The 21,771-nt window shown below is 38.6% G+C and overlaps 1 protein-coding gene across 1 annotated transcript in view; it reads left to right on the forward strand.

Annotated features, from left to right (window-relative positions):
• The window catches only part of LOC128616625 (integrin alpha-M-like), a 45,602-nt gene continuing 23,831 nt past the window's right edge, over window positions 1–21,771 (forward strand). The window contains exons 1-14 of the mRNA XM_053639244.1: window positions 1–203; window positions 6,056–6,229; window positions 9,977–10,085; window positions 11,499–11,599; window positions 11,712–11,782; window positions 12,044–12,158; window positions 12,259–12,383; window positions 14,202–14,335; window positions 14,441–14,591; window positions 15,422–15,572; window positions 15,741–15,814; window positions 20,239–20,356; window positions 21,033–21,160; window positions 21,336–21,491. Of these exons, the coding sequence (XP_053495219.1) occupies window positions 6,124–6,229; window positions 9,977–10,085; window positions 11,499–11,599; window positions 11,712–11,782; window positions 12,044–12,158; window positions 12,259–12,383; window positions 14,202–14,335; window positions 14,441–14,591; window positions 15,422–15,572; window positions 15,741–15,814; window positions 20,239–20,356; window positions 21,033–21,160; window positions 21,336–21,491 (1,539 nt within the window). The 5' untranslated portion in view covers window positions 1–203; window positions 6,056–6,123. The remainder of the gene's footprint in view (window positions 204–6,055; window positions 6,230–9,976; window positions 10,086–11,498; window positions 11,600–11,711; window positions 11,783–12,043; window positions 12,159–12,258; window positions 12,384–14,201; window positions 14,336–14,440; window positions 14,592–15,421; window positions 15,573–15,740; window positions 15,815–20,238; window positions 20,357–21,032; window positions 21,161–21,335; window positions 21,492–21,771) is intronic.

The following is a 21,771-nucleotide window of genomic DNA, read 5'->3' on the forward strand; positions in this document are numbered from 1 at the left end:
TCCCTGATATCCCCTGGCCAATTTATGCCACTCCTACAGCTGTATGTGTAACAAATCTACTGGGCAATTTATTTTCAAACAGTTCTAATGTATCTACTTCCTCAACAGTCACTTTATTGTATCCACCACCCCAGTCATTCTGAACTTGATGACAGCATTGAAAATGGACTGGAATTTTCCAGTGTATTTCTTCCTGATTTCTGGTAAGACTAAACTAAGTGTCTGTATAGCTAATATACCTCTATATCTATTTCATGTATTCAAATTCAGGTCCATTTTGATATCTCAAATCATTATGGCAGGGAGACAGGTCTCATAAACAGCCACATAAAGGACAATGAATCAAATAATTAGCTGATTCTGGTTTTGGATTGTATTGGATTTACATTTATCAGATATTAAGACATTGTTATGACATCTTAAGTCTCTTTTGAAATACACAAGTTACATTTTAATGAGCAAAATACTGTATATGAAGTGATGTGTATTTTTCTATTTATTTTTTTTTTTGTGATTTTGGTCATTTCTGTACAAGTGACATGACATATGGGATGAAAATAGATTTCGATGAGGAAAAATATAAAAGCATTCAAACATTCAAAATGCCCTTTTATGGCAGGTGATGGACTGTACAAGATTTAGCCACTTCCTAATTTCTCTTGATCTCTCTTTGCTACACAATCATACCAAAACAATGTTAGGAGTAAGTAAACGTATACGTTTTTATATCTCAGTGCTGTCGATTTCTTGATTCTGATTGGTCGGAAGGTGCGGATTAATCTTCTATAACAGCAGCTCAGTAGTTCCAGTAGTAGTTCTAATACATTATCATTTTCATACGAACAGTTCATTCAAAGGCTGAGAGGAAATCAAATACATGTGCTGTCATGCAGGGAGATCCCTAAATCCAGTTCTATCATCCATCTATTAGTGTGGGAGCGCAAGTTCAAAATGTAACCACAATAATAATGCTTCTATAAGAAATTATTTGGCATGTCATACCAAAATGAAGGATTACAACAAAATTAGGAACACAACACAATTCCTGGCTGAGTACAAATGCAGAGAAAAAATAGCTGTGTTTCTTTTCACTATACCAGTTCTTGATGCAGAACAGATAATCAGCACCTAATCATCAGATAATCCTGCATCTCCTTAACCAATCCTTCTCTTTTATTTTTTCTTGTTTCTATACAAATAACAAATAGACATGATAGAAAGGTCTTTATTAATTTTTATGAGAACATAATTTATTTTCATTTGTGGATCAGATGCACTTTGCACTGAATCATGTGTGTGGGGTAGAATTCAATTATTGCGATCTGGTCACAGCTGTCCATATATTGAGGACGTATTTTACAATGGCTTTGAACGTGGCTCATCAAATCAGATTTTAGAGTGGCAAGTAACCATTTTTAAATCAACACTCAACTGTCAGTGTCAGAGGTAAATAAGTTTTCACTATGGGAAAGACAGAAGACTTTGCAGTTTCTGGCTAGCATGAAAAGTTGTGGGGTTTTTTTGTCATACATCTTGAAGACTGAGAACAAAAGAGACAAATTGATGTGACATAAAAGGAATAAGTTATAGTTATATAAGTTATAGGAAAATAATCAACTATTAGGTGGAAACAGTACCTGTGTATCATACCATCCCATAGTTGAATATTTTCCTATAACAGCACACCCCCAAGTGTTGTATTCCTTAATTACCCAGGCATATATACATAACACATACACTATGGCCAAACATTTGTGGACGCCTGGCCATCACACCCATACAGTGTGGGAGCAAAAGTTGGGAGCAAAAAAATGAATAGAATATCTTTCTATGCTGCATCATTTTATTTTTCCTTCACTGGAACTAAGAGATCCAAACCTATTCCAGCATTACAATGCCCATATGCACAAAGCAAGGTTTATAAAGACATGGTTTGCCAAGAAGTTGGATCTGCACAGAATACTGACCTCAACCCCACTGATCACTTTTTGGGATTTATTGGAACACCAACTGAGTGCCACGCCTCCTCACCCAACATCAATGTCTGACCTCACTAATGCTCTTGTGGATGAATGAACACAAATTCCCACAGCCATGCTCCAAAATCTGGTGGAAAACCTTCAAAGAAGAGTTAACTCAGGTTAATATGATACAGCTGAGAATCATCATGCTTTACCTACCGGTTGGACCTGCCTCCTCTCAGTCTACAGCTGACGCTCAACCAGCCCCACCGCATGACTCAGGTCGGGAAGCTATCTGGCCACCATCTGCACCCCCGTCTGTGGACCACATCAAATTTGAATGTCTGACGTGCCAGATACCAATGAGTGATTCGCACATTGGTATCTACATGTGGTGCAACCATTGGAGGAGGGCATGATTGGAACACAGGGTTAAAGGGCACCCCAGTAGGTAGCAGAGTTGGGTGTAACGCATTACAAGGTAACTGGTTACTGTTAATAATGAGTTTTTTTCTGATAACTCAGTAATGCAGTGCATTACATTTAAATTTATGTAATTTGATTACAGTTACTGATGTCAGTAAAATTGCATTACTTGCATTGCAAATTTATTGTTAAGAAAACATTAAGTAAAATACATTTTTTAAATAAATCACATTTTGTTCCGAAGATTTTTTTCTTTAGCTGCGAATAATTTTCCACTTGGAGCGGTTTCTCACTACATAACTGAACATCAGTAAAAGAAGACCGCCTGTAATTTTATATCTTCAGTGAATGGAGGCGAGACCAAGCAGACAGGGTTTACAGGAAAATATGTGGAAATACCTGTGTTTTATTGTCTGACAGTCTCTCAATTCTGCCAAAAATGGAAAAAATGGATATATTACGATTTTTTTTTTCACCAGTAAAGGGGTTGAAACTGAAACAGTAACATCCTCTCATGCTGAGCAGGAAAACAAGGTGTGTAAATGTCTATATGAGTTCCAGTTTACGTGAACATGATCTGAGCAGAGTATAAGGAAAGATAATGTACTTAGCAGCTAAACCCATGCAATGATAGCTTAGCTGTGCCTCCCCTTGGCTAGCGACACCAAACTAGCCCAGTAAGAAAATTTATTTATGTTATCGGTCTGGTAGTCCTACAAACAGTGACAACACCCGAGGCAAGTTTTATGATAAATCCAACTTTTTTTGATCATGTCATACATTGATGTATGCTAAAATTACTGAAAGAACTATGAGTTTCATTTTGTAGTGTATTTTTGTAGGTTTGATAGGTTTTGAAAGTAATGTGAAAGTAAGGTAATTAGTAATCTGATTACATTACTGATTACTGCATGTAAAACATAATTAAATTACAATTTTAAAGTAGTAATTAGTAATCTGTAGTGGATTACTTGTTTTGAGTAACTTACCCAACACTGGTAGGTAGTATCAGACTGCCCACTTGATGGCCAGACACTACTTCTCGATGGTGCTGTACCTCATCTCCCACACTGAGAGCTTCTGGCTGATGTACAGCACAGGGCACTCCTCTCCTTCCACCACCTGGGACAAAATGGCTCCCAGCCCTCAGCCCTACACATCACTCTGCAAAACAAAAGGAAGGGAAAAGTCAAGCAAATGCAACAGTGGGCCCCCACACAACACCGCTTTTAGCTGGCAGAAAGCTCCGTACACTTGATTGGATCTGGCGGCCCATTTTTAGTGAGGACAGTCACCGGGATGATGACCTCCAAAAAATTAGGTACTAACCTTCTATAGTTGTACTAACCAGCTAGCCCTGGGAAATGCCTCACCCCCTTTTTTTGTCTTGGGTCTCAGATTCCGTACTTCCACCTGCCCAATTGCACACTTCTTTGGGTTTGCTGTGAGTCCTGCCTATCTCAAAGATGATTTTTGACATATTTGGACAAGCAAACATTTGATTATCTTTGAAACAGTATCTATTAATCAAATTACACATAAAATTGGCATTTTAAATTGACAAAAAAAATTAACAAAAAAAAAAAAAAAAAACAGATCAGTCTAATGGAAAATTAAACAGGTACCTGCTTTTCTGGGGTTGGCCAGATACTAAAGAAGATTTCTCCAAACCAAACCAGGTGTGGTGGACCGAAGAGACAGAATGGGTGTTTCAAGCCTTCAAACAGGCTCTCACCAGCTCCCCCATCTTTCAAAATCTTTGATAGGCCGTTCACAGCCCACACAGATGCCTCTGAGATAGGGCTAGGAGCTGTCCTGTACCAGACCTGCGTCGGGTAGGAACACCCGGTCCTTTATGTGAGCCAAAAGCTAAAGCCTGCTGAGACAAAGTATGCTGCCATGGAGAGAGAAACTCTGGTGATAAAATGGGCCATAGAAGCACTGCGGTACTACCTGGCAGGTCGACACGTCACACGTGTGACCGACCATTTGCCTTTGCAATGGATGGCCTGGGGAAAGGACACCAACGGCAGGGTAACCAGCTGGTTTTTGTGGTTACAAGACTTCTCTTTCCAGGAGCAGCACTGGGCGGGAGCCAACTATGCAAACGCGGATGGACTCTCCTGCCGATATGCCTTATGGTGGGGGGGGGGGTACTGTGACGGTGAGCATGCAGCCTGCACACACAAACACAGGTGCGCTCCTCACACAAATGCCGCTCAGGTGCTGAACAGGCAGCTTGAAAGCTTGAAAGCGTGTGGACAGTTTGAAAGCATGTGGCTGCAAGGCGGGGTGGCAGAAGCACACATAGCTGGCGGCTAATGAGTGGAGTGGCAGCAATTCACCCTCCAGCAGATGGCAGAAGGATATAAGAAGCCCGCAGCAGCACAGAGAGGTGAGATATGTCTCTGCGTTTGATGCCACTGACGCCTCTGTCAGTTTTCATTACAGACGCAGACATAGAAGACGCCAATGCCACCGAAGACACTCCCTGGACACCCACGACCAGCACCTCGCTCCTTGGCTCCTTGAGCCAGCTACAGCTAGATAGCCGCACCTCACGCTGGGAACACGGCCCTGCTGGACACCTTTTGCTGCCCGCCTTCATTGCTGGACTTGCGTATAGGGATGTTATGGTTATGGAGGCCCCATCTCCAAGCCCAAGGCCCTAGGCAATTGGCTATTCTGCCTATAGGTTGCGCTGGCCCTGGTGACAGGAGTCCTTCAGCTGCTGCATATAGGTGAACGGGCAGCAAACCTCAGGCAGCTGCAGTGAGCGGAAGCATCAGTTCTCCTTAGGTGTCTGCCCAATGTGTTGCAGAACCAGTCCCTTCATGCTGGAATACTCCAGCTGGGTACATGCGGCAGCTGCTGGGCAGCAAGCTGGGTTTCCACCTGATAGTAAGGGGAGGATTTGCAGAGCCCACTCCTCCTCTGGCCATCCCCACACAGATTGAAGGGCTCCAGGAAGGCCTCTGAGTTGTCCATGGAGGCCATCTTTGTGAGCGTCATGGGTGGCACAGTAGCAGAGAGCACAGCTGGAGGTGTGCTTTGGGCTGCAGCAGCTTTTGGAGTGGCTCTTGGCTCTCGGCCTGCTCCTGTGCGAGGGCTTTGGAGCTCTATAATAAACAATAATATATAATAATATAGTGTACCTTACATATGCATAGATAGACAGATAAACAGGCAGACAAACATTATGATATAGCTGTTCTTTGGGTTCACTTGGTTTTTTTTTACCCCTTGAGCTGAAAATACACCCCTTGAGCATAGCAGTGTTGTAGCAGAGTTTTTTTTATTGAATGTCATTGTCGCTACTGTGTTGAGAATAGCTGTGACCAAACAATAATCTCCAGTCAATCTGATGCTGATGAGCAAACTGTGCATGAAAAAAGATTAACTACAGCCTTTCTGCACTTACAAGGTGAACCAACAATGAACACACACTTCTTACATAGTTCTCTAAATAATTAAGGGTTCTTAATGTTCTAAATGGGTTTTACTTGGAACTATCTTTGAAAGGAAAATATTCTATTTTCAAACTTTTTGTAGCCAGTAATCAATTTAACTAAAATAAATTCCACTTACCCCCTCAGTACAGATATACTTCATGAACATTAATTATATGTGAACAATAATGCATATTTTTCTATTTATTACACCCGTAGTGCTTTTTTATTCCTGAACTATCTGCACAATCACATACACACACTACAGACATGCCAATCAGCCTACCATGCATGTCTTTGGATTGGGAAGGAAACCGGAGTACCTGGAGGAAACCCCGGCAGCACGGGGAGAACAAACATCATGGCAGGAATCAAACCCTCAACTCTGGAGATGTGAGGCAAACGTGCTAATCACTAAGCCACCATGTGACCCATTCCTGAGTAGTTAACCCAAATGAACAGCCACAGAAATAACCACAAGCTTCTCTATGTGGATAGTGCATTTTACTTCTAAACTCAGGGGTGAAGCTGTTAAAATTTTGTGGGTTCATGTCCCATCAAAGTGACTTTCAGGTTTCTTGGTAACCTGATAAGTGGGAAAGAGAGAGAGAGAGAGAGAGAGAGAGAGAGAGAGAGAGAGAGAAAAGAGAAGCTTGTGAGGGAACTCCACTTTATAGCTGTTAGAACAGGTGATAACAGGAACTAACATGTTCAACCAAATCAAATGTCTGTACAATTGGACAAAAAAGCATGTGTTATTTTTTAATAAATTTAAAATTGTACTCATTGGAGCACTGCTGTGTTAAAATGGAATACAACATTTTAGGACATGATGTTATTGCAAAGTAATCTAACTCAGGGTGGTAATAGTAACTCCTTTTCCTGTTGGGCCACATGACACCACCCCATTATTCATTATTTTTCTAGAACAGCACATCCCTTATATTAAACTAGAATTCTCCTTACATCTGGTGGTTGTGGTTAACTTCTACATGGTTTGTTCACAATATTATCTACACAAAATTAAAAATGTTCATATCCACTTCTACTAGTACTGTATGTTGGATTTAAAGCTGAGATCATTTCCTTTTCTTTTTTGTGACACATTTTAGAGACATTATCTGATATGAATTACTATTATCATTTTATGTTTTTTAACCCACCCCTTCCTTTAATCTTCTTTGCTTTAAAGTATTAACTTTGTCTTAGTGTTTCTTTTTAGTCTTTTTATAACAGCACTTCCTGGAATGTTGTATTCCCTTATAACACAGCAGTGCTCCAATGATTACAATTTTAAATTTATTAAAAAATAACACTTTTTTTTTTTTTTTTTTTGGCCAATTGTTCAGACATTTTATTTGGTGGAACATGTGAGTTCCTGTTTGTGGAACATGTTAGTTCTTGTTATCACCTGTTCTAACAGCTATAAACTGGAGTTCCCTCACAAGCTTCCCTTCTCTCTCTCTCTCTCTCTCACTCTCTCTCTTTCTATTTGTCTCTCTCTTTATTTTTGAAGTAGTAATATTAATTGAAAAAAATAACATAAGAAATGTGTCTAATAACAAAAAAAAAAAAAAAAATTAAAATCCAGCAATAAATGAAAAGTCACTTTAGGACCCATGACAGAGCTACATTTTTCAGTTAAGAATAACCTTGTTGTACTTTTGTCTCAAAGTTATTTCTAAAAAAAAGTTCTAATATTCACATGAATCCAATACTTGTGGTATTTCCTCTGAGTTGTTCAGTATAGATATGTATACATTTATACATTTTAATACACAGGTGGGTGAGAAATTAAAGGGGGAAAAAACAACAATATTGTCAGAATGAGTTAGACTTAAAATGGTACATATGTAGGTTAAAAACCCAAAAAAGGCTGCTTTATTTAACAAACAGTCTAAAATGCTGTGCATTAGTAATGCTAAATTGTACAAAAACAGGGCAAAGAAATGCTTAGGAATGAAAACAAAGAAATAAGTATGTGTAATTTGAAACCAAGTAAACTTGGTGGGGGTGAATTGAGGAAGTGGGTGTGGCTACTGGTGGGTTATTCTGGCAGTTCCTGTAGCGTTCCTGTAGTGTTTTTGCAACAGACATAAAGCATTTAAGTAAGGTATTGGCACAGGTACTAAAGGTCTTTGTAACTGTACTGTTTAGATGAACATCATTTTTCCAAAATATATTTCCTTAGTTGATGTTTTGATGATGGTGATGGAGAATGCTCACTCCAAAGTCTCCCAAAAGGTGTTCAACTGAGTTGAGCTCTTAATGTGACTCTTAATGCCTATATCATTTTCATTAGAGTTGCACCGATACAAAATTTCTCAGCAGATACCGATAACCAATTATTCAGAGTGATATCGGCCGATCAACATGAACACATGAACTCAATTCTGAAGATTAAAGTAAGATTTATAAACTTAGTGAATGTTATTAATTCATATCAACATACATAATTGACTGAATTCTAAAAATCCTCCTGTTAGGCTCTGTCACGTTAAGCACGTAATGAAGGTTAAGACGGATGCAAATGCAGATAAGAGCTTTAGAAGAGCATGCACGTGCGCGAGCCAGATGGATGCAGCAGGAAGACGGAGGAGACGTCACACGAGGAAAACCAAGCAAACCGTTTCAGCTGTGGATTCGATCCAGTTTCTGCAGTGGACTGTAGTAGCGCTCCCGGAGCAGAATGATGTTTTTTTGGGGGGGAGCCCTGCCTCAGAGATGAACTGGACGTGCCGTTCACTACCTATTATGACCAGGCAAACTGGGTGACCTCCTACTCAGAGGTCCAACATGAGACTCATGAAGTGGTCTCACCTGTGGAGCTCCAGGCAGAGGTCAACATGGTGACCTCGGCTCCAGAGCTCCAACCTGAAACGTACGAGGTGGTCTCACTTGCCGGGCTCCAGCCAGAGGTCAACGTGGCGCAAGAGACATCATCATCTCAAAATCGATGTGTTTTTATTGACAGGATATAATCGGCCCTGATAATCGGATGTTTTTAAACATCCGGGAAAAATAGCCTTTATCCGCCGATACATCGGTGCATCTCTAATATTAACATTAACTGGATATGAAATATACTACTTTACAAATATATTTTTCAGCACGAGCAGCTTGGCAAAAAAATAAATAAAAAATTGACTCGACACTGAAACTTTCGCTTCACTGCTGCTCACTTCCGGTGTAAAATTTTACCAGTGCAGGGCTTCCAGGGCTTACAAACTGAAGTTTTATAGTCATTCCACACAAGAGACATCTTCTTTACACTCAGTGTGAAATCTATGTGTTTTCCCACCCTGTTTGATTGACAGGATATAATCAGCCCTGATCATCAGATGTTTCTAAACCGTGAAAAATTGCCTTTATTGGCCGATACCGATTATCGGCCGATACATCGGTGCATCTCCAATTTTCATCCTCACCAAGCCATTCAATGAGCTCTCGTGCCCTGTGGCTAGGGTAGAGTCATCCTGGAAGAGGCCACTCCCATCTGGAGAAAAATGTTTCATCGTAAGATAAAGATTATTATTCAGAATAACTTTATTCATTTGCAGTGACACATACCTCTAAGGGGACAAGTGGACCCTTATGACAGAAAAATGCCTTTCATAGGATAATAGAGCCACTTTTTTTTCTTTTAATTTGTCAGCACCTGTATATATGGATGTGGCTCATTTTATGACAGCTTTAATATAACACGAGTTCTTCTTGTTAGAGGTCTGAACATCTGCTTCTTGGTGTTTAATACCTTTCAACTAGGTAATGGATCCATAGCATTGCCTTCAACCTACTGACTGGAGCTAGGGCTGAATTACTAATGATTGTGTGCAATAGCTGTCCAGTCATAATATTAAAGGTCTTCAATAGCTGAGGTGTATGAAAGCAGTATCTCTCATCAGATTCAGAATACCGGTGTACACAATTTCAGTATTCAGTTCCTTACTGCTGTATGTGTGTTTAACTCAACTCTCAGTATGGACCACAGTTCTTAGGTTCTTTCCAATTCTGTAATTTCAGTAATGAAAAATGCTTATATTCACATATACTCTAATTTTAACTGTCATCTAAGTAATGCACAATGAATTTTGTACACTATAAAAACTTTAAGTCATGTATCCTGGTTTTGAATTCTAGTATCTTGGTCAGTGATGGCTTTCAACATTGATCCAAATCCATGGAAAGATTTCACCCAAAATCAAAGCACAGCCTTCGGTTACAAAGTGATACAGAAAAACAGCTTGAGGTGAGAAACACAACAGCCATAATTCTCCAGTGACACATGCCTTCTACTGTAATTTCTGGTCCATGCATTTACATTTATTTATTGTGTCAGGTTAATAATGATATCTACTTTGTTCACATCAGAGGTCATTTTAAAACAATAGATTAGAAACAGATTTATTTTAGCTTTAATTCACTATATCAAAATTCCAGTGGGGCCAATTGTTTACATACACCAAGTTGACCTCAGAAAACAAATTGTCCTCCTTAAGTAGAACGGTATCACAAGCATCTGTAGAAACAATTTGCAAATATTAATCTTGTACAACACAGACACAGACATCATTCAGGAAAGTAGCACAAATTCACTTCCAGGGAATGGGCGACTGTGGCTCAGGTGGTAGAGCAGGTTGTCCACTAATCGTAGGGTTGGCGGTTTGATTCCTGGCCCATGTGACTCCACATGCCGAAGTGGCAAGACATTGAACCCCAAGTTGCTCCTGATGGCAAGTTAGCTGCATGGCATGGCCACTCTGCTACCGTGTGTGTGTGAATATCGGAAGTGTATGGCAACATTCATCAGAAATCTGCGGAATTGTGAAAAATTGAGTTTGAATGTTTTTAGCCCAGGTGTATATAAACATTTGGCCTCATTTGTAACTTTGGGACATGGCAGGAACATATAGAAGCTAGTTTACAAAATCACATTTGTGAATAATAAAGGGTAAACCCAGATGTACCTCTTTGTTTTATGAAATAGATTAAGCAATGACCAAAGTATTTCAACACTAAGTGTGGCAAATGATGCATTTCTCCGCAGTTAATACTGTGTAAATTATCCAGCCAAGATTTAGGCTGCAGTTTGGTCTAAAATATAGTTTTGTTATGTTAACATTTTCAGATTTACGGTACATGACACCATGATTCATGCCTTTACATATTTAGTCGTGACTCAAAATGTAAATTAAAGTGCAGTATTATGGTAATCCTTTACATTAAGTAATACATTAAATAACTGACATTATTTAACCCATCACTGATAAGTAAAATTAAACCCACTATGACCAATATCAAAAATACCTTTATGAACATGCTTGTGACTGAACTGAGGCTGAACATCCAGTAATAATATTTACATCCGGAGTCCAGAGTTCAGTATATTACAAACTAAAATTTTGCTAACTTATATGAATTTATTTCAAATCTTTGCTTGAAGAAACATTATCAAATGAAGGTGTATTTAGTAAACAATCATTAATTAATACATGTTTTGGTTACTTTGTTAACATCTAATGAATGTATTTTTATTTGGTCAGATTTAGATGTATTATTTATTAGATTTATTACGTTTGTGGTTTGCAGATGCAAAGTGTTAAACAAAGCTGACAATGACAGTGACGTCATAATATGTCTAACATTTTCCTTTTCTTCTCAGTTTGATTGTGAGTGATCCCTTAACCCAAAGTCGGAATGAAAGAGGGAAAGTGTACAGCTGTGAGGTTGCACAAGAAAAATGCTCACAAATACCAATGAATGGTACGAATGCATACGCAACATTTATTAGTCGTACGTAATATGAGATAATTAATTGAAAATATTTTCCAGAAAGGGTACCCCATTTGTCTCAATGTTAAATATCTTGTCACAGTGCCTTCTGAGGCTGTCAACATGTCCCTTGGACTTTCAATGACTAAAGATCCCCAGTCTTCAAGGCTAGTGGTAAGATACAGCTGTAATAACTCTGTATTTCAACTCAGGTAATGACTGATCTTAGATAGTGGGTCTAATACCCCATTGTATATTCTGCTTCTGTATAAATATTAAGCTGAGTTTTAAATGATCTGTGAAATGTACAATTAAGAGTCTAACCATTTGACAGGTTTCTGGCTAATTATAATAATCACTGTACATTTTGTATCACTGAAAACCTCAAAATATCGATCTGGTATTAAGTAAAAAGGGAAAAACATTGTTTTTCAGGTCTGTGGCCCAACAATTCCCAAGGACTGTAAGCACTTTACTGCCTACAATGGCATGTGTTTTACATTGGATAACAACAATAATCAATCAGGACCTATACCAAGTACTTTGAGAGGTATTTCATATGTGGAGCTAGCATATTAATAAAAATCTGTGTGCATTTTACAATGTTCTCTATTGCTATAAGTTTGTTTTCATGCTTTCTTTACTCTTAGATTGCCCACAAACAGACATTGCTTTCTTGTTGGATGGCTCTGGAAGTATAAGCCAACAGGATTTCACTACAATGAAGAATTTTGTTATAAACATGGTTAACGGCTTAAAAGACTGGGATTTTCAGGTATATGCAGAAAGAGCTTTCTTTTTCTGTCTCAAAACAACAAAAGAAAGCAAACATGTTTGAGTGTTTTTATGGTAGGAGAACGAATACTCTGTTGCTGGAATATATTTCTGATATAGGTTTATACTCTAAACGCTACACTAATATAATGAAACCAATTTTATATCTTTATAAACACTCATTTAAGTACCAAGGTAAAAATAGAATTAACAATATGAATTCTAATTGAGCTGGCAGAGTAAGAATCCACAGACAAACATAAAACGTTGCAGGTGAAAAAGACTGTTGCTGGCCATCATTAGTGCTTGATATAAAGAACAGAGCAGAACACAGAACCAAGTTGTGCGTCTAATTTTATAGTTGCAGTTTGTAAATAGTGAGGGACCCAAATATTTTTGATTTCCGTCCTAAAAATAATCTTTATTATAGTGTTTTCATGACCTCAAATGAAGACAGAGAGTAATTAGTTGAAGGCTCTCCATCAGGATAGCATGCTAGCTAAAGTTAACTTTAGTTGATGTTTGTCCAAGTTCCCTGGTGAAAGAAAAGTAATTTACCATCATTACTCAAAGTTCAGTGCCATAGTTTTGTGATCATAGAACACATGTAAAAACAAGGCATTACATTGTGGTTTTGTATATTTTATATGGCATTTTTATAACCATCAGCGCAGGTGAATATGTGGCACAGAATGGTGCAAATGTAAAAGGGGTTGGCGTTAAGTGAATACATTACTGAGAGATGTAGTTCTATGTGCTGCTGCCGCCATATCCAATCAAATCAGGTTTTAGCATCCCCTTTAAGCATGTGCTCAGTGCAGTGTGGTGACATTTTCATAATGACATTTGAATGAATGATTGAATAAATAACCAGCTGTCGATAGACTTTACACTGACAGTCAGTTTTAGGGGTAGCATTACAACCAGGAGACATTTTTATTTTGAATTCCAACAATCCAAAATAATAATATAAAATAAAAGTAATTTGCATGTTTACACTGATTAAATTAGTGCAACCCTTAGATAAACATTTCATAACTACACTATACTGTATGGCCATAAGCATGTGAACATCTGACTATCACAGACTTATATTGTTCTTCCCCAAACTCTTGTCACAATGTCTGAGGCACACAATTGTATGTATTCGTATTCTATAGCATTAAGATTTTCTTTCAGTGGAACTAAGAGACCCCAACTTGTTCCAGCACGACAGTGCCCTTGTGCACAAAGCGAGGTCCATAAAGAAATGGTTTGCTATGGTTAGAGTGGAAGGTCTCAAGTGGCCTGCATAGAACCCTGACCTCAACCCCGGTGAAAACCTTTGGGATGAACTGGAATGCTGCGTGCACCCCAGAACTCCTCATCTGACATCAGTGCCTGACCTCATTAATGCTCTCAGAAATCTAGTGGAAAGCCTTCACAGAAGAGTGGAGGATATTATAACAGAAAAGGGGGGACTAAATCTGTAATGGGATGTTCAACAAGCAGGTGTAATTGGTCAGGTGTCCACAAACATTTGGCCATATAGTGTAGGTTCATCATTATAAAGCCCAGGCAAACAAAAAATATACAGAAATTAGGATTTTGCAGTGGCAAAAAAACAAACAAACATACATACATACATTTTTGTAAAAAATATACAACTGAAGCAAAATGAACTTCTGGATTTATGTGACTGTTTATGAACTTTTACTCCTGAACAACAGCCATCCACTACAGTCAAAAAACACTGCAGCTGGTTTCGTTAAAGAGAATTCTTAGAAATCTGCAGTAAAAATAAAATAAAATTTATTGTGAATGTTATTTTCCTTTTCAGTTTGCAGTGGCACAATATTCTTCAAAATTTCAAATACACATAAAATTCAACAGCTTTTCAAGCACTGATCAAATAAGTGGGATCAACCAGTTTGGGGGTGGTACCTACACTGCTACTGCTATCAAAAGAGTTGTGTGAGTATGATGAATGCATCTAAATGCCAGAATGTTCTATGGTGTATTTTCATATTACAGAAAAGTGAATGGCATGTTCACAATCAGTTCATTTGTTTTGCACAGAGCTGAATTATTTACCAGTGAGGCAGGGGCCAGAGAAAATGCTAACAGAGTGTTGGTGGTCATCACTGATGGTGAATCACATGACCGCAGTGAGCTGGGAAATGCTGCTCAGAATGCAGAGCAGAAGAAAATTACTCGCTATGCTATAGGGGTAAGAAATTTCCCTACATCACCCATTCATAGGACTATTATAAATGTTTTATTAACTGTATTATGTCTTTAAATAATAAACGTCCCACCAGAAACAGAATTAAATAGTACTGACCTGGATTGAGCAAAATGTTGCCTGGTCCTTTATAGTCATTGGGCTTCATTTATTAATCTTCTAATAAAATTATGTGAAAATATTTTGTCATCCAAATAAAGCTAAAAATTTCCACTCGCTTCAAAAAATGCTTTGGTAACACTGATTTTCTTAATATTTGTGTGCATATATTGATAAATGCCAATCAGCTGTAAAGTGCAAAGGGTGTTCATGGCATAGCCCACTTTCATTTAGTGATGGCAAAACAATGCAATAAAAAGTCAATGATGACTTTAAGGTGAAAAAGCTAAATCTTCTGGTGATACCACCGAACCATTGCAGTTAATCGGCTAACATAGACACACAATAATTCTTCCTGATTTTACGTGGCAACGCAACAGAACACAAACTTTGGTCCTAATTGAATGGCTAGTCTTAGTTGTCTTAATTCATGGTATTCTACTGGATTGATTTCTTTCAAGTCATTAATGTGAAACAACTGAATTTAATAAAATTTTCACTATAAACTAAGAGGGTTTTCATGAATACCACATTGTGTAAAAAAAATTTTTGTTGTGAACATTATTTTTGTTTTTGATGAAGATTTTAAATATCTTTAAGATATAAATATCTTTAAAGGCTTCTAGCATACTATGATACTAGTATTAGTTTATGCGAGAGATTTGAAAATAGAAATACAATATACAAAATGTTTGCTCTGATTTTTTCTTTACTAGGTCGGTAGTGCCTTTAGCTACCCATCAGCAGAGAATGAGTTGAAAACTATTGCATCGGATCCAGATGATAAACATGTGTTTAAAGTGAATGACTTTTCTGTATTGACGGAAATTCGAGACACACTGAAAGAGAATATCATTGCAATTGAGGGTATACAAATAAATTTATCTTGGGTACATTTTATCTATCACTATTGCCCTCTGATACAGAACGTGAAGGCTCAGAATTCATTGTAGATACTGAAAAAAAAAGATAATAAGAATAGTTTTTCTGTGGTGTTCACAATAAGTGGAATTATTGATATTATTACTTTATTAGGAACCCAGACTTCAGGAGAATCCACCAGGATGGAATTTGCACAGGATGGCTTCAGTGCAGACTTTGTTTCAAATGTAGGTTAAGCCTTTAATTTTTTAACTTCATTGTCTTTAATTTCATTGCTTCCTTTCCACTTTTAATAAGATACTGCCAATCTTGGGCATCCCAGTACTACTCTACACAATGTACATAAAACACCAGTTCAGACAAATTTAGTACCATCATCTCGGAGCAAGGGTTAGGGTTAGGGGCAAGAATATTGTTTAAAATTATTTTATATAGGCTTTATTGTGTTTAATTGCCAGGTAGTGGGGAAAACAAATATGCATGTCCAGACACAAGCACCTGACATAAATTCAAAACACAGTAAGAGCATTGGAAAGCTTAGTTTTAACAGGTGGTGGCTCTAGTAAAACATTTGTCTTAGAATTAAGTTGGAGCAAGTGACTTAGCATCCAGTGCCTGATGTCTTTATACATACCTTTTTTTAAGCTGCTACCAGTTATCTGCTTTGACTGAAACATGCTGCTGTGTGTCATCAGTATAGCAGTGGAATGTCATCATTACAAATCATTCTACCAAGAGGTTCAATATAAGCAAAAAAAGCAGTGGCCCCAGAATAGAGCCTTGGGGAACACCAAACTGTACTCTTCTATGCACAGAGATGTAAAGAATAACTGATGGTGGTCAGACAGACACTAGAAGACATAAGCCAGGCAAGAGCCATTCCTTTAACTCCAACAAAATTTACTCATTTTATTCCTTTAACTCCAACACAAAATATTCTGTCTAAAAAAATGAGGTCTATGATATCAAAAGCTCCACTGAAAACAAGTTAAGTCAAGCAAACAGACCCAGCCCAGGTAAATAATTGACCTATAATTTGACTACCTAAGAAAATTTGTTTGTAAGTCAAACATAGAGTAAGCTCCATCCATCCATCCATCCATCCATCTTCTATACCGCTTATCCTTTTCAGGGTCACAGGGAACCTGGAGCCTATACCAGGAAGCATCAGGCACAAGGCAGGGTACACCCTGGACAGGGTGGCAATATGGAGTAAGCTAATTAGGTATGAAACACACCGAAGAAATGGCGTGGCATTTATTCTTAACAAAAGGCTAGCCAACACCGTACTCAAATACAATGCGATCAGCGACCGAGTGATTTCGATATGTCTTCAAGGATCGCCAATAAACATCACAGTCGTTCAAGTTTACGCACCAACAACCGATGCAGGAGAGGAAGATGTTGACCAGTTCTACAACCAAGTCCAAGACGAAGTTGACTGATCACCGAGTCAGGACATGCTCATCATCATGTGTGATTTCAATGCAAAAGTGGGACACGGCAAACAAGGAAACACTGTTGGAAATTTTGGACTCGGAGATAGGAACGAGGTCGGCGATCGCCTAGCTGCGTTTTGCACTACAAATCAACTTCTAATCACGAACACCTTTTATCAGCACCACAAAAGACGGCTTTACACATGGACATCACCGAACAGCATGTACAAGAACCAGATCGATTATATATGCATCTGTCAATGATGGAGGTCATCGATAATGTCAACAAAAACGAAACCGGGTGCGGATTGAGGAACCGATCATGAACTTCTATCGTGCAAGATAAAAATTAAATTACAGAAAAAACCCAAGGAAAAGACTGAGCCGAAACTTGACTTTGCCAAAATACCCGAAGCATTTTGGAAGAATCTTCACAATCGATTTGATGTATTGAACACAGATGATAAAGAGCCAGAGGAGTTATGGACCGAAATAAAGACCATGATTGTAGAAATGAAAACAACACTGCATGTGAAGAAAAAGACAACTCAACCATGGATATCGGAAGGAACGCTTACAATTATAGAAGAAAGAAGACAAGCCAAAGCTAGAGGCAACAAACAGGCAGCAGACAATATCAGCAAAACGCTGAAAAGAGTTATTAGAAAAGATAAGGAAGCATTTTACCAAACTATGTGCAAAGAATTTGAAGATGAACATACGAAAGGAAGATCAAGAGCAGCCTACAAGAAGATCAAGCAGATCCGAAGGAATTTTCAACCAACGATGGGCATGCGGAAAGACAAAAACGGGTATATACTAAACGAGCCAGACCAAATCAAAAGCCAATGTTAACAATATACAGAAGATCTCTACAAGAATGATGCAGCAACTGAAGAAGAAGCACCCCCTGTATGTGAGCAAGAACCAGACATACTGAAAGAAGAAGTCATTGCTGCCATCAAGCTTTTGTCAAACAACAAAGCTCCAGGTTGCGATGCCATACCTATCGAACTTATCAAACCATCAGAAACTGTTGTCGATGTAATCACGAAACTCTGCCAAAAAGTGTGGGAAACTAGTAAATGGCTGACCGAATGGACCAGATCAATCTTCGTTCCTATTCCCAAAAAAGGCAATGCAACAGACTGCGGTAACTACCGAACCATCGCTCTAATATCACATGCCAGGAAGATTCTGCTGAAGATCATACAAAGACGACTACAGCCTTACGTTGACAGAGAACTTCCAGAAGAACAAGCGGGGTTCAGAAGAGGCACACGTGACATCATCGCAAACGTTCGATGAATGATGGAAAAGGCCAAAGAATACCAGAAGAGTCTGTACATGTGTTTTATTGACTACAACAAGGCGTTTGACTGCATCGATCATGAGAAGCTATGGAAAACACTCAAAAACATGGGCGTACCAGACCATCTGACTAGCCTCATCAGAAATCTATGTGGTCAACAAGAAGCAACCGAACGGTACATGGAAACACTGAATGGTTCTGAGTGGAATAAGGCGTCAGACAAGGCTGCATCCTGTCACCGTTCATGTTCAACTTGTACGTGGAAACAATCTTCAGAAAAGCCAGACTGGACGAGGTCGAACAAGGGATCAAAATTGGAGGCCGAAACGTGAACAATTTACGGTATGCGGACGACACTACCTTGATAGCGGGCACTGAAGAAGGAATGAAGAACCTACTGCGGACAGTTAAAAGAGAAAGCCAGGAAATGGGACTGTTGCTGAACTTCAAGAAGACTAAGGTGATGACCCATGAAAATTATGATCGACGAACCCTTGATCTGGATGGAGACGAAATTGAGGTTATCAACGACTTCAGCCTACTTGGATCAATGATCAACACGACTGCAACGACTATCAAAGAAGTGAAATGAAGAATAGCCATGGGAAAATCAATGATGAAATCATTGGACAGAATTTTCAAATTGAAGGACATTTCTTTGCCCACAAAGACACAACTCGTTCACAGTCTCATCTTCTCCATTGTAACATATGGCAGCGAGAGCTGGACAGTCAGAAAAGAATCGACACAATCGAAATGTGGTGCTGGAGACGAATCCTGTCGATACCATGGACAGCCAGACGGACAAATAAACTAATATTGGAGCAAATCAAACAGGACATGTCTCTCAAAGCAAGGATCACCAAACTATGACTTGCTTACTTTGGACACATTGTACGAACAGATCACTCATTGGAGGAGGACGTTAATATGGGACGCATCGAAGGAACAAGAAGAAGGGGAAGACCAGCAACCCGATGGCTCGACACCATCAAGACAACAACAGAGAAGACCTTGGCCCAACTTATCCAACTGGCACATGATCGATCTTCCTACAGGTCGTTCATCCATCAAGTCGCCATGGCTCGGAATCGAGCCTAGGGCCTTTAACTAACTAACTAATTAGGTAAAAGTTAAATTGGCAATGAACCATTTCCACATAGAGACAATGTTATTTTAAAATAATAAGTAGTGGCTGCTGAGTGGCGCAACAGAAAAGTGTTCACCCTATTGTCCAGATATTCCAAGTTCAAATCCTGATGATGCCAGAGCTATCTGTGGCCAGAAGTCCAAATGGACAAAATTGGCCATGTTGTACAGGTGGCATATCCTCTCTCCTCTGTTAAATCACAGTGACCCTATCCAGTCATGGCCATCTGTGAGCTCAAGCATGCAGAAGAGGGCAAACACTACTTTGCTTTGCTTATATATATATATATATATATATATATATATATATAGTTTTGATTCATGCCTTGTCTTCACTCATTTTGTTATTGTTTTATCTCCCTACTGTATCATGATCATTCTCTGCTGTTTCCAGTTCTATCATTGAGTGGTTTGTCTGTTTAAGTCCTTGTGTGTCATTGTTTCTGCGTAAAGCCTCGCTCATATTCATGTGCTTTTCTCAGCCATGTTCCCCACTTCCTTGTTTTCTGTACACCTATTTTGACTTCCCAGTTTTGATCAATGCCAGTGTCTTTCATTGTGATTATAGATAATCATGTAATATGCCTGTGATGTGACCTATGCTATGAACTTTGACAATGATTCTTGGATTGCCCCAAATAAACAGCATGTTGATTTCATGCATTTGTGACCTGCTTCTACTATCCACATGTTACAACAGTATTGAAAATCTTAGTTCTGAATTTAAGATGATGTTTTTGTGTGTCTTTAGAGTATAATAATGAGTGCAGTTGGAGCGTTTCAGTGGAAAGGCGGTTATCAGAAGTACAATTACAGCAGAGCACCTGTAGACTCCTTTCAGAAGGGCAACAGTAATGACAGCTATTTAGGTGAGAAGCCTCTCAAAACTCAACCTAAACAATGTAAATGGGGGGGATTTTGTATAGGTATCCATAAGCCCAAAAACACTACATGGCCAGACACCTGACTCTCACATCCATATGTGGGTCGTCCCCTAAACTGTTGCCAAAAGGTTGGAGACATACAATTGTATAGAATGTATATAATTTTAAGAAAGCTTTTATGAATTACTTTAGTTATGAATGGTTTGGGGAAACACTCGTTAATTAAAGAATGTCCTAACCAACTAAATATGAAAATACAAACATTTTAGGAAAGACACCCCTGATCCTTAACAAGCTTTACTGTTTGTAAACAAACTAAAAAATTTTTCCAACGTTTTACCCAGGAATCACTCACTGAATTTATATATAGCTTTAAGTCCTACTTTGTGCACTACTTGCTACTTAAGAAGAAAAAGAAAAGAAAAAAGTAAATCTAAAGAGAAATAAAACAGGAGAATGGATAACTGTTCCAACTACATTTTCAATTGACTGATTTAATTAGCTTTGTTAGTGTTCTGAAAACTTAATATAAGTTTGTATTTCTATGTGTATTGTATAGCTATATACACTATGTTGCTATACTATAATGCAGGGATCAATCTGTGAGCAAACATGTAACATGACCTAGCAAAACTCCTGACTGCTTGTCCTGTGTTCACAGGTTATTCCATGACAGTAGCAAAAATAAACTTGCAGCAGTACATCATTCAGGGAGCTCCAAGAGATACGCACATGGGGAAAGTGATCATAACTGGCAATAAAGTCTTTCAGACACTGGATCCTCCTGAGGTGATTTTATTTATTTAGTTATAGCTCCTTCATTTAAAATAAATAAATAAATAAATAAAAACAGGCTGCATTTTGTGTGAGACTGCTTCACAGCTCTGGCACACAGTGTTGATGTGAGTGACTGTGTATTTCCCAGTCTCAGATGAAATTCAGACCCAGTCACCTTTTTTTCCAGCCTCAAATTGGTGCCTATTATGGTGCTGAGTTATGTGTGGCGGACTTGGATTTGAACAACTTCACAGACCTTCTACTTGTTTCTGCTCCACTGCATAATGAGGGAGATCATGAAGGAAAAGTCGTGGTCTACACCTTTACAACATCCATGTTCCAGGTAAAGAGTAAACACAACAGTGACAAAAAAGTAACAAAGCTGAAGTTGTCTTCTTATTTTCAACATCTCATTGAAAATGCCTGTTCCACCTTAAATTACATTGCAGATATAATATTGCACCTACAGAAGGTACTCATCAGTGTGAGTAGAGTAACACCCTTGAATAGGCTAATTATACCAGCAATTCTCAAACTCAGAAGTCCCTACTAATTTTTTAACACTTAGAAGACACATCACAAGCTGCAACAAGGGGCCTTCCAAAAATAGAATAATTTGTCCC

Source organism: Ictalurus furcatus, chromosome 13 (assembly GCF_023375685.1).
Source record: "Ictalurus furcatus strain D&B chromosome 13, Billie_1.0, whole genome shotgun sequence".
Lineage (NCBI taxonomy): Eukaryota > Metazoa > Chordata > Actinopteri > Siluriformes > Ictaluridae > Ictalurus > Ictalurus furcatus.